Source organism: Pseudophryne corroboree, chromosome 10 (genome assembly GCF_028390025.1).
Source record: "Pseudophryne corroboree isolate aPseCor3 chromosome 10, aPseCor3.hap2, whole genome shotgun sequence".
Taxonomy (NCBI): domain Eukaryota; kingdom Metazoa; phylum Chordata; class Amphibia; order Anura; family Myobatrachidae; genus Pseudophryne; species Pseudophryne corroboree.
The window spans coordinates 251,854,128-251,868,866 of NC_086453.1; the positions used below are offsets into that span (position 1 = coordinate 251,854,128).

Here is a 14,739-nt window from a genome sequence, read left to right on the forward strand (position 1 = left end):
GAGGTACAGTACTGTACAGTAGTACTGTCGGTACTGTAGCAATAGAGACAGGTAAAAAAAGAAAGGTAAACAACACATCCAATAGAATAGTTAACAAAAATAATTGTGAGTTCCTTAAGGAGGTAAGAAATCTGTATTCAGATAAAGAAATAGATACATTATCTGTAGGTCTACTTAGACAAAAGATCTATTATAGATTATTCTCGTGAAAATTCTGGGCCATTGGAAACTATGGCACATGCCTGGACCGTGTCTACCCTGCTTCTGCTCATAACATGGACAGGTGAGTTCATTTATCCACATATGTAGACATTGCACATGCTGCTGACTGTGCTTTATTTGGTATATTATTGCAAATAAAAACAATGGTCTGATTTAACGTACAAAAGTCTGCATTATTGGCATGCTTACCCAGTTCTTAGCTATCAGTTATGGAATGTGCATCCTAAGGCTAATTTACATGTTAGTTTATGAACAAGTCTGAGAACGTTGCTAAGATTTGCTTTATTAGTGTGTATGTAATAACACTATTCACATATACATCCTGACAGAGCATGTTTTTATGATCTATCGGATATCCACATGTGTTACATATGAATTACTAGGTATGAATACCAGGTGCATATGATATTACAGGTTGAGTATCCCTTATCCAAAATGCTTGGGACCAGAAGTATTTTGGATATCAGATTTTTCCGTATTTTGGAATAATTGCATACCATAATGAGATATCATGGTGATGGGACCTAAGTCTAAGCACAGAATGCACTTATGGTTCATATACACCTTATACACACAGCCTGAAGGTAATTTTAGCCAATATTTTTAATAACTTTGTGCATTAAACAAAGTGTGTACACATTCACACAATTCATTTATGTTTCATATACACCTTATACACACAGCCTGAAGGTCATTTAATACAATATTTTTAATAACTTTGTGTATTAAACAAAGTTTGTTTATATTGTGCCATCAGAAAACAAAGATTTCACTATCTCACTCTCACTCAAAAAAGTCAGTATTTCGGAATATTCCGTATTTCGGAATATTTGGATATGGGATACTCAACCTGTATTATTATTATTATTATTATTATTAATAAAGTCAAAGCATATTCAGTAGCCCTTTGCGATTGGGGACACACATAGTAATAAAACATGTTATGGTATCAATGACATATTAAGGAATGAGAGCATGGATTGAATGCTTACAATCTATAAGAAAGTAGAAATATGACACATGACGTTACGTCACATTAGGAGCCACAGATTTTACATTGGTTCTTGCAATGGAAAAAGTGCATAGTGGGGACAAATTAGCCATTCCCAATACAATGCTGATTTGAGGATTGGTAACTTTTTTGAAACGGATTAAATGTGCGTTGCCCATGAACTGTGTTGAGGGATGATAATCAGGCAGAATATTCTGGGGAGGGTAAGAAGGTGATTAGGGAATTAGATATATTTGTCTACAGAGATGGGTGTTCAAGTAATGGGGCCCTATGTTTTTAACACACATTTTCAGCATAAAGTTCTGCTTGGGGGAAGACCAGTAGACATTTTTACAATGTTTTTAGATAAGGTAAAAGGCCAATTTTGACTTTGCGATTTCCCTTGAACTCCCCAGTGCCCAGAATCATCAATATTGCATATAAACACGGTGCAATTTTGGCTATGTACAATTTTGACTATACTAGAAACTAGATTGTACACTTTCTAGTCAAAATTGACAAGCCTGCACAGTCTATTTTTTCTTGTGATACCGACCCTGCGGGAGCACACATCCGTATCCGTATGGTATCCATTTTTATAGTGTTAACAGGGGCACTTTGGTGGGTCTTCTGCTCCCATATCCCATGGGAGCTAAAGAACGCTATACTGACCTGGATATGATTTGAGCCAGTATTGCTGGTCACAATCATAAAGAACCCATAGTCGACTACCGCACTGTCCATGGTGGTAATGCAAAAACTGCAAGCCCATAACTACTGTAGGAAAAAGCAGCCTCATGTTAATATTACACCAGCATCCACAGCCCATACCCCTGGGCTGTGGATGCTGGTGTAATAGTAATAATTAAATAATAAAAATAATATTTCATTTACTGGTACACTACTGCTCCCAGAAAGCCCTGCCCTATCCAATATAAATGGCTGCCAGGGCATCCTAGCACCACAGGTGCCAATAAATCCTGACACCCAAGGTCTGCTGGCACCTGCAGTGCACCTATAAAAACATATTTAAAAATGATAAAAACATGCACTGAATTTAAAAGTCTTTTTTTTTTTTAAATAAACACTTCCCCACACATCTCTCACTTTCCAATGTATTACCTAGTTAGATCCTCAGGGATGGTCACCTTAGGTTCATGTAGGCATCCACATACGGTACTTGTAAGAAAAAACCCATATAGACAATGCATGAATCCTCCTGACCCCACTGCAGATGACAGTTTTACCGCTGGCTGTTGCCATAGGAATGGTTGAGAAATTTGTCAGAGCATAGGAACAGCCATGTTCTTACCAGTGATGTGCGGTGAGGTAAATGTCTCAGGATGCACTGGCTAGTACCAGAGCCAGATTTACACACAATAGGCTAGATGTAATAGGGTGCGATTTTTTAGGTGTCTAAAAAATCACACCAAATCGCACGTTTGTAATTTGCTGTTATTTCCCCCAAAACCATAACCAGCCTTGGGGTCTTTGAGCCTGTCCTGGTTACAAAAATACGGGGAAAAAATTTACTGCAGTTCCCCGTATTTAAGTAACCAGCACCGGGCTCTTGGACTGGTCCTGGTTCCAAAAATATGGGGGACAAAAGACGTAGGGGACCCCGTATTTTTAAAACCAGCACCGGGCTCCACTAATTAGGGAGGTGATGCGCAGCCGGGGGACACTTGTATATAGATCCCTGCGGCTAAAGCATCACAAACCCCCCAACTAGTCACCCCTGGCCGGGGTTCCCTGGGGGAGTGGAGAAACACAAGTACCAGCATGCGGGGAAATAATGGGCCCGCTGGTACCTGTAATTCCACAACAAAAGAAATACTCAAATAAAAACACAAGACACACCGTGAAAGTACAACTTTAATACACATACATGCGCACTTACACACTCATACATACTTACCTACATCCCACGCCACCATTCACATCCCCTTCTCCAGAAGAATCCAATCGTGTACCTGTAAAAAATACACATGGAACCCCTTTCCCCGAATGCCGAGACCCCCCGTGACTCCTATCACTAGAGGTCCCGGCAGCCAATCAGGAAGCACCACATCATAGCGCTCTCCTGATTGACTGTGCGCTCCTGGCATGTCAATACTTTTTCACACTTTACCATCCAGATGGACTATGACTGGGGATAGTAACCTGTGGTAAGTGCAGCGGCAGTGGAGCTAAGCACCTTGCTCAAAGAGTGGCGAGATATACACACCACCGAGTATACCCTGTCAACCTATTTACCCTCACGCCCATATTTAACATCCCATGGAACTTCAATACGCAATAGCATCCATTGATACATTTTGTTTTTGGCTTTAGCAGCTAAACAGGGGTGTGGTATGGAAGGTAGATAGTAACTAGGTCGACAGTGTATAGGTCGACCACTATTGGTCGACAGTAACTAGGTCCAGGGTCTTTAGGTCGACATGGTCTAGGTCGACAAGTCAAAAGGTCGACATGAGCTTTTATTTTTTTTTATGTTGTTTCCTTCGTAGAGTGACTGGGAACCCCAATTAGTGCACCGTGTCCCCTCGCATGGCTCACTTCGCTCGCCATGCTTTGGGCAAGGTGCCTCGATTCGCTCAGCACAGGTTACCGTTCCAATCGTAGTCCATGTGGATCGTTAAGTATGAAAAGGTTCAAAAAAAGAAAAAGAAAACAGAAAAACTCTTGTCGACCTTTTGACCTGTCGACCTAGAACATGTCGACCTGGAGACCCTGTCGAGCTAGTTACTGTCGACCAATAGTGGTCGACCTAGATAGTGTCGACCTAGTTACTGTCGACCTAGAGACCGGATCCCTGTACGGTGTTAGTATCTAAATGGTGATATGAGAAACAAAATGAAGGTGTTTAATAATACATTTTCATTGATATCGTGAAAATGTTTAAATATAATAGATACATTACTTTAGGTTATCATAGATGCAGAAAAAAACAATTGAGCTTTTTGCTTTAATTTATTAAGTTAAAGGCTGGAATTTAATGGGAGACTATTTTAACGTTTGGGAAAAAGACGCACAAACTCGGACATTAAAATATGCATCATTTTCCTGGAACTCGGCCAATGTAATGGCGTGCATCTTTTACTCTCACAATGCAAATCAGATCCGACTTGTGATGGCTTTTTTAGCCCAGGAAGCGTCCAATTTTTTCAGACCAACCGGAAAGCATCTGTTATTTCACCAGTTGGACAGTAATAGAACGTCACCCATTGGCACCCAAAAGTCCCATGATTATAGCAACACACACTCTAAATAAACCCTAGTCCTACAGGACGCACAAGCAGATTATGCTGATGTAAATGATATGCTGCATGACTTTATTCTGTGTGTAATAGTGGCTGTATCAGCATACCCAAACTATTTACTAAGCCTTGGATGGAGATAAAGTGGGCAGAGATAAAGTACCAGCTAATTAGCTCTTTATCTCTATGCACTTTATCTCCATCCAAGGTTTAGTAAATAGACCCCTATGTTACAGTGTTGGCTGGAAAACACTTTAGCATAACATTTTGCATGCAGATACAGGCCAGGATGTAATGAAGTCCGAGTTCGGTGGGCATTGGGGATGCTGGGCGAACTCGGATATTTTTTTAAAGGGGCAATGATTTACAAGGCATGGTTTAGCCGAACTTGGACTTCATCACATCCCGCCCACAGTTGCTATTGCACACAGAATATTGGCATGATGCATAACATTTTAAACAGCAAGATCGGCTTGTGTGTTCTCTTCACATCATTTTAAGATACATTTTCGGGGGGGGGGGGGGGGCAAAATGTGCAAAAATGATACGTACAATACACGTACAATACACTGACTATTTTGAGAGATCAAAGGGGTTAATTCCAAGTTGAACGCAGCAGGATTTTTGTTAGCAGTTGGGCAAAACCATGGCCCTCATTCCGAGTTGTTCGCTCGGTATTTTTCATCGCATCGCAGTGAGAATTCTCTTAGTGCGCATGCGTAATGTTCGCACTGCGCATGCGCCAAGTAACTTTACTAAGAAGAAAGTATTTTTACTCACGGCTTTTTCATCGCTCCGGCGATCGCATTGTGATTGACAGGAAATGGGTGTTACTGGGCGGATGTACGGCGTTTTAGGGGCGTGTGGCTGGAAACGCTACCGTTTCCGGAAAAAACGCAGGCGTGTCCGGAGAAACGGTGGGAGTGCTTGGGCGAACGCTGGGTGTGTTTATGACGTCAGCCGGGACCGAAAAGCACTGAACTGATCGCACAGGCAGAGTAAGTCTGGAGTTACTCTAAAACTGCTAACTCGTTTTTGATCGCAATATTGCGCATACATCGGTCGCACATTTAAGAAGTTTAGATTCACTCCCAGTAGGCGGCGGCTTAGCGTGTGTAACTCTGCTGAAATCGCCTTGCGAGCGAACAACTCGGAATGAGGGCCCATGTGCACTGCAGGGGAGGCAGATATAACATTTGCAGAGTGAGTTAGATTTGGGTGGGTTATTTTGTTTCTGTGCAGGGTAAATACTGGCTGCTTTATTTTTATACTGCAATTTAGATTGCAGATTGAACTCATCCCACCCAAATCTAAAGGGCCCTACTCACTTGGCGATGTGCCGCCGAGGTGCCCGACGGCCGATACGGCCGACGAGCGACCCGGCGGCGGGGGGGCAGTGACGGGGGGAGTGAAGTTTCTTCACTCCCCCCGTCACCCGGCTGCATTGAAGTGCAGGCAAATATGGACGAGATCGTCCATATTGGCCTGCATGCACAGCCGACGGGAGACCAGCGATAAACGAGCGCGGGGACGCGCATCGTTCACCGCTTAAGTCTCCACACTGAAAGATATGAACGAGTTCTCGTTCATTTATGAACGAGATCGTTCATATCTTTCAGAATATCGCCAAGTGTGTAGGGCCTATAACTCTCTCTGCACATGTTATATCTGCCTCCCCTGCAGTGCACATGGTTTTGCCCAACTGCTAAAAAATATCCTGCTGCGATCAACTTGGAATTACCCCCAAAGTTGTTGCTTTTTTCTTTTTAAGGTAAGAAATAATTTGAAAAATGTTTATTTGTTGTAAATGTGCTATAATTGTGTACTTGTATTTTATTTTCAACATTGTCAAATACTACTCGCCCCCAAAAAGAACCAGCTCTATTTATGTCTGGCTTTGTAGAGCTGTTTTGTGTGTGATTTTCAAACTCAGACTCCATTACTGAGTTGTATGTTTAACATCACAAAAACATCTGGATCCGACTTTTTTTGTGCTCTTTAAGAGTAGAAAACATCTGACTTTTCAAGTACATTATATTGTCCGGGTTTGCAAAATGCCCGACTTTTGCTGCAAAATCGGATATTTTACAAGCCCAAATGAAACCCCGCTCCCATTACATCCTAGCCAAAAGAATTTAAAAAGGTTACATTTTATTTTGCAGCCAAAGAGTCTCATGGATCAAAATCCAATAAATCTACCTTAGTGGAACTTTTAGAACATTTGATGGATGGATACAACAAGGGTGTGAGACCTGTAAAGAATTGGAGGCAACCCACCACTGTGTATATAGAGATATCCATATATACCATTCTTGGAGTTGTAAGTTATTTCCTTTCTATGTTTTCTATAATAAATAAGCCCATAGCATATCTCAATGGTAGGCAGCCCTCCAGCTGCTTTTGACCTAGACATCCCAGCAGGTCCTGTTACAGTTTTAGCACACTAACAGCAAATTAGATCAGGGAGAGAAATAAGGGGTAAATGTATTATAACGGCACTGTATCTCCCTGCCCGCCCGGCTCCACTGCGCAAGATCCTCTGCGCAGTCCGGAGCCAGCACCCGCCACAGCCAGGGACAGCTCTGTCCCCAGTGTGGTGTATGGGCATTGCCACCAGTACCTGTTGAAATGGACAGAGTCCCCAACCTGACCTGACTAGTAAGGGGGGGAGGGGGTTAATGCTTTGGTTGGGGTGACCAGTCAACTGGCTGTGGCATTACCCCCTGCTAGTGGAGAACAAAGCTGTTCTAAAAAAAAAATGTTCCCCCATATTTTTAGACCCAGGGCCGGCACCAAGAGTCCAGTGCTGGTTCATTAAATACAGAGGACACCTACACGTTTTGTTCCCTGTATTTTTTCAACCAGGGCTGGCTCTAAGAGCCGGGATTGGTTATACATTTTTTTCTGATTATTGACTATTTACTTAGTTTTACACACCAGAACCCAGCACAGATCTCGCCTGCCTAAAATGGGTCTATTTTTCCCCACGTTTTTTATTACAAATTTTGTGTGAGTTTACAACTCACACCCTATTACATTAGGTAAGATGTATGTTTTATTTGGGCTACATCTGCAGGGGCAAATACAGGATTTGTAGGAGGGGGTTCCTTATATGCACGCACTTGTGTTTGTATTATATATAAATATATACATACAGTTTTTATACACATACACACATGTTACATAGAACACACGCACACTCATACATATACACACCAATACATGCTCATAGTACACATATACACACACAGAAAATATACACATATACATATACACATATAAAACATATACACACGTACATGTACACACAAAAACACACACACATAGAATACATACATACAGAGAACACATACAAATACATATACACACACACATAGAACATATACACATACATAGAATACATGCTGTACATATACACCCACACACTCATATAAACGCATATAGAACACATACTGTGCACACACTTACAACGGAGCCTGCCCTGACGAAAGAGGTGAGGCTACAGTAGTACATCATTGCTATTGAACATTTCACCATTAGGCCCCGGCCCCATGGCAAAATTATGCGATTCGTGGGTCAGCGGGGAAGGGGGTGGAACCAATATGATGTGATTCTATGAGAGAGCTTTCATATTGGCTCTGCCCCCTCAGCATCAATACGTGAACCGTGACATTCAGTCGCGGGGAGGGGGAGGATTCCAAATGCCAGCCGTAAGACCATGGCATGTAAATATAAAACATTTGGTTGATCAGGGAGCGGGGGTTTCTGGGTACTCAGAAACCCCCCTGTGTGCAGTAGTGATCTGGATAGCATGTTTTGCCAAGGAGAGAATGGTTTAAGCAAGTTTGATGCAAATTTAAAGCCTATTATATATAACGAGTTGAAACTTGCATGTTTGGCAGAAATATCACAGATTTTACAAACTCAGATCCTATTACATTTCACCCTTGGCAATGTATGCATATTACATTATGACTTTTCATGAACTGCGAGCTCCATTCCAATTATACACAAATTGATCTTGACTTAATATATGTGACACACTTATACACAGTTACAAATGTGTGTGTCTGAAAAACACGCAGCCGTGCTCATGTGCCATTTCCAGCAAGAGCTTCATATTTCCGCTGCTTTCTTCGGAAACATGTCACTGGCACAGTATTCTCAAAAAATGGGGGATGCGGACTTCAGTGGAAGTTTACCTAGTGAAGGCATTAGGGATTTATTAAATGTGCCACAATATCTATATTTGCCTAAACCATACAAAAACAGCAGTTCCCACATAGTTGTAAACTTCAGAAATAGACACTAATGTATTTTGTAGACTCTGGGTGGTAAAATGAGGAGGATGGGGAACAAGATGTAATTTTGTACCTGGGCTCCCATGACGTTAGTCTCTCTCAGAATTGGTTAATTTATTCTAAGCAGCAACGTTCTGCCTCATTTATTAAGTTAAATTAACTCAATGAGATACGTTTATGATACAGGAAAACAGTTTAGAAACCACAGACAAAGAAGCCACCAAACCAGGCCATGCATAAACCTCCTGTCTCTGATACACGATGGGTTAGCTATTAGTCAAATGTTACAAGATAAAACAAATCAAGTGTGATTGCCTAATGTATGTTTCTAAACAAATATTCCTCCATATAATCTAGCATGGAATTTGTTTTACAAAACAAAGTTTGTACAGCTCTCCACAATGTAAAAATAGTAAATGTGCACTCATTTTATTATCCAAATTATGTAGTAAATAGATGGGTTACAGTATGTGGCATTTCTGCATTACAGTATCCCATGTACTGCAGCAATATAAAGGGATTTGATTTACTGTCAGCATACTTTTACACTAGCACAGAATAATTGATTTCTCAATCCTGTCCTTAACACAGCACATACATATGTGTCCTCGTATACTGTGGCTTCAGTGGTGCCAAATAAACCCTATCAGCATGCCAGGTCCTGAGCGACTCGGCAACACAATGACAAGTGTCTTTCCCGCTCAAAATCTGCATCTTATTTGTATAATAAAACAATTGGAAGCAAGAAAACTACTTGGCTAGATTGCAATGATCAATTTGATGTGCAACTTTTAGGTCCAAGTTCTGAAAATGGAACCCCATGTGGTAGCATAACTGAACTGCTTCAGAACATCATTAAACTTGTACAGAACATTAAAATGTGTACGCTCTGCGTCGCTCCCCGCAGGTTACTATTCCCACCAGATGTCCACGTGGATAGTGTTCTGAGGCAGTTTAGTTATGCTAGCCCTTGGGGTCCTATGTTCTGAACTTGAGCCCAACATTTGCATATCTGTGTGCAACTGAGTCTGAATCTGTATATGAAGTGTTAAGATGCAGCAGCCATGATTTTTTCTCTTACCAAGTCCTATAGGCTTCATCTGCAGCTTTGTACATGTTTACAAACTAATTCCTGTGCAGCCCATCGTCTCTAGTATACTTTGGTGTCTTGCTGTGTCTGCGATGCGAATAAGACAAAAAAATGTAAAGACTAAAACGGCACTCTACACCTCTCGGAGCATCTTAGTCATGCCAGGTGTCTCACGCCATGTGACGTATAGATGCCAAGTGTATTAGGACAAATCTATAATGTCGAGCACAGGCTTATACTGACTTGTAATTCACTACTTGTGCTTTCTCTGGTAAATCTTATGTAAAATAATAAGGGTTCAGTATGATTTGTCTACATTCAAATTTCCAACAGTTATTATGGTGACTACTTTATGTTGACTACATGTGAACAGAGCACGTGTCGACATGTTTATAGTGTTGACAAGCATAATGTTAACCTTGAAATAAAATCAACGTGTTCAAAATGTCGCCACTAAATTTTAATCCTAAACCTAAAGCTAATACTAATGATAACCCTAATCATGGCTGTCTGAGCCTAGTTATTTTTTTCCCACTGGCCAAGATCCTGACAGTTGAAATACTGATGCCGGGATCCCAACACTGCTCAAAATGCCGGCACCAGCATCCCAACAGGGATCGCAATCCTGGCGCCAGAATCCTGACAGCTGGAATTACGAACGAGCGCTTGCTGGTCCATCGGACATGTAAGCCACGGAGGAGGTGGGGGAGATCAGGTTTAGGCTTCGGGGGAAGGGTTAGGGTTAGGCTACAGAGTGGAGGGGGTTTAGGTTTAGGCTGCGGGGAGGGGTGGTTAGGGTTAGGTATCCCCGGGGAGGCTTAGGGTTAGGCTGCGGGTCGGGAGGGTTAGGTTTAGGCTTCGGGAGAGGGTTAGGGTTAGGCTACAGAGTGGAGGATAAGACAGTAGAGCAATTTAAACATGCATGGGATAGACATAAGGATATCCCAACAAAGAAATAAGGAGCAAATAAGGTTTGAGGTAAAAATATGGTAAAAAAGGGTCAGACTAGATGGGCCAATTGGTTCTTATCTGCCATCACATTCTATGTTTCTATGATAAATCAGAGATTTCCATTCCATTCTAATCATTGCATGCCTTAAAATATAAATGGTGAAGTGTGGTTTCTCTCCAGTTTTGTGGCAGTTTTGGCCACAGTAAATAGGTAAGTTGCAAAAGAGTCACAATACCACCAGAAAACCAAAATCACTTCTTCTAACCAAACAGTGTACACTGTACAGTATCTAATTGTTGTTCAGAAAAGCCTGAAAAGCAAATTAACCTGCAACATCATTGCCATGTATTAGAATAAAATAGTAACATTTTTGCATGATGGTTAAAAAAAGTTAGGAGTAAGACAACATCTATTTGTATATATTTCACATAGTATTCACCAGTCTTTTGACTTTTAGTTTAAATAGTTTAAATTGGGTTATGAGCTCAGTATTTTAAGTACGAGAATCTTTTTCATCGACTGTAGATTTATATTATTTAAACTTTTTGATTAATTTGAAATTAGTGAAAAACAAAAAATTCTGTAAGTTTTACTCAATTTATTTTAAAACATATTTTCAAGGTTTGGAAACCTCAACAAAAATGAGATAATAATAATAATAATAATAATATACGCAGTGGTAGAAAGGACAGTAAATAAAAAAAAAACACTCCAGAGGCGTAACTGTGGGATGCAGCAGAGTCGGCTGCCGCCGGGCTCCTGCTCTGTAGGGGGGCACCTCTCCTTCCGTTCCGTGTTCAGTGACACCATTCAAATAAGTTAATTGACAGCCATCACTATCTCTTCCGTGGCCGAATCCCCCACTACTTCCTGCACCTTACAAGTTACACCCTCTTTATTATAGATGCACATTTTAAAAGTGTCATAGCCAGGATTAGAACCCACAACCTATTACACTGAAGCAAACACCTTTCTGGTGGACCTATTTGCTCCACTTTAGGAAGCATGAGATCTATATCACGTTAATTCTCTGACAATTGCAAGTAACTTCATATAGTTAGAATTCTCATGCTTCCTATAGAGGAGTAAATAGCTCCACCAATTAGGGCCTGCTTCCAGTGTAATAGGTTGTGGGTTCTAATCATGTGTATGACACTTGTAAAATAATTGTCAGAGAAATAATAAGCATAGCGAGTGACTCAGATCTATGTAGTGTGTGGCTGTACACTACATAGATCTGCCTAGTTGCAATGGTTTTGAATTGACAATTCTTAGTAGCTTCATATAATTAGAATCTGCAGCCTTGCTACGTAGGAGCAAATCACTTGTTCAGTAATGCTGGGTACACAATGGCCGATATAGTGGCCATTCTATTGAATGGCTGATATATTGCTTGCCCATCAGACAGTGTGTACGAGCACAGCTGACATCCAATATATCTAAATGGTATATTGGTGCATCGTGCTGATCACCCGTACACTTGCAGTAGACACCAGAGGTAATTGACAGCACAATGGGCGGGTGCATGTAAATGCCCACCCCGTTCGTGACGTCAGTCACGATGGATCAGGCAGTGCATATGCACAACACACAACAGACGCCAGGTCCGTCTATAGATATATCTGCAGATCAATTGATCTACAGATAGATCTATAAGTGTGTACCCACCATAAGGTGTCTACCATTCGTGTAACAGGTCATGAGTTCTAATCCTGTGTATGACTACTAAATGTGTGACTTAAAATATATGACAATGAAATGTAAATATATATTTGTTCTTTTTTATATATATATTTTCGATATATATACACATACATACATACATATATTTATCTATACATGGGGTGGCACCAATATTTATCTTACCTCCGGGCAACTGGGACGAATTTACACCACTGAAACACTCCTACATATTGTAATCAGTAATATGGGTCTAGAGGGTTGGAGGGGGATTGTTGGCAACTGTAATAACCCCAGCACTTGTCAATGAGACCAATACATATATCAGCGGGTACAGTGATTCCTAAAACAATCATTCCCACCTGAACCAAGTCAAATGCTTTTACATGCTAACAACTGTGATTTCTCAGACAAAATAAAGAAGCATAAGGCTTTCAAATGGATACCTGCTCACATATTAAGTCCATGCCTGAGTAGAATTCACAGTCTATATTCCCTACACACATACACTATGGTTCACGTCAATTACCGTACCAGTGTATTTTGTTTTTGTGCTTTTTGGGAGGTAGTAGGGGCACGAAGGAGAAATCCCTGTAAACACAGGTTGAACATACAAGCTCCACATAGATAGGCACCAGGTGGAAATTGAACCATTGTTCACAGTGCTGTGAGACAGCAATACTAACCACTGTGCTGCCGCAGCATTGAGATCACATCTTCACTGAGTATGCTGTTGTGGATATGGAAAAAGAGACTACCTCATAATATTTCATTTTAGCTCTTTTTTGTTGTTTCATACTACATGCAGTATCTTGACTTGTGAGTTGTGCAACTATATATTCAGCTGTTTAAACCCTATTCTTACTTTTCTTTCTGCGCAGGATGAGAAGAATCAATTAGTCAAAACGTATATCTGGTACAATCAGGTAATATAACATACTGTACTAGATTTATAGACCCAGTTTCATATGGCCCTAGCAAAGTTCCTGCTGCATTTAATATATAAACATATTTTAGATGAGAGTACATCAATTTTAATGTACAAAGTGTTGGATAAATGTGTTGGAAAAAAATGTGGCCCTAACCTGCACTTAGCAAGAACAGACCAGAACCAGTCGGTATAAGCCAGAGTCTCACCACCCATAGAACCTGCCATCTTTAAGCATTGGAGAAGCCTGGAGAAGCAGATGCTTTAGCAGAAATACAGAAATACAGACACATACTGTCTGTAGGCCCTGATACAGAGCCACACTCACTCCACATGCAATGGCCATGTTCACATAGTTCAGCCATTCTTTTCAACTGTGCAAAAATGTCTGAATATCCTTATGATGCATGCGTTATACAAAATGTACGCATAGAGATGCTGTTGGGATCCATTCAGACAGAATAAGAAGGGTGGCGGAAAAGTGATGGACATTCATGGGCAGTGGTTGGACGGTGACTACTAGTGCATGCAAAAATGGGTAATTTAGTGGGCGTATTTTGGGAGTGATGCATGCATATCAATGCAAGTGGATTGCAGTCACAGATGCAAGTATTGGAGGCCATGGGCAGGTGGGCAAACTGTTCCTGCCATAGGACTGGTGTAATTTACAATAGTACAACCGATAGTGGCGTATAGGATGCAACAATTGCTATTATAGTGTGCAGAGATGCTCAAAGTGGACATCTCAGATCTTGCATATTTGGTCACATGAATTTGGTAACAAGGCAAGGAGTTTGTAGGCCATTAGAATATACTTGCAGATAGGCAAAGACTTAATAATATGTAGTTTTATGTTACTCTTATCCATTTGGTTTGTATGAATGTTTTTAGTTTTTTTTGTCTTATGTAGTCTTGGGTGGATGAGTTTCTCCTGTGGGATCCAATTCAGTTTGACAACGTGACCTATATTTCAATTCCTACGCAGTCAATTTGGCTTCCAGATATTATGATTGAAGAAGCGTAAGTATAAGGAAATTCTAATACTTTATCTTAAAGCAATACATAAGCACTGTGGCAAAATATTACACAGAGAGAAAATCCTAATATACTGTAGGCTATGCACAGCTTAACAATGGTAGGATTTGTTCCCTTTATTCCAGGTACAAATAAAAAGATTGCTATTGCAGTCCAAGTGATTTACCAGGGCAGTGTTAATTCTTAGCATAGGATACGCCACTTTGTGCCCGGCAGGGCAGTGAGCTGTAGGCGGTGTGGGCGCAGCCTTGGAGTGACACAGTGATTGTGTGGCGCGAAT

The 14,739-nt window shown here is 40.9% G+C and overlaps 1 protein-coding gene across 1 annotated transcript in view; it reads left to right on the forward strand.

Annotated features, from left to right (window-relative positions):
- The first annotated feature begins 231 nt into the window (after nt 1-231).
- LOC134965284 (5-hydroxytryptamine receptor 3A-like) overlaps nt 232-14,739 on the forward strand; it is a 124,860-nt gene continuing 110,352 nt past the window's right edge. Inside the window, exons 1-4 of the mRNA XM_063941767.1 lie at nt 232-283; nt 6,636-6,793; nt 13,378-13,422; nt 14,335-14,444. Coding sequence (XP_063797837.1) covers nt 232-283; nt 6,636-6,793; nt 13,378-13,422; nt 14,335-14,444 — 365 coding nt within the window. The remainder of the gene's footprint in view (nt 284-6,635; nt 6,794-13,377; nt 13,423-14,334; nt 14,445-14,739) is intronic.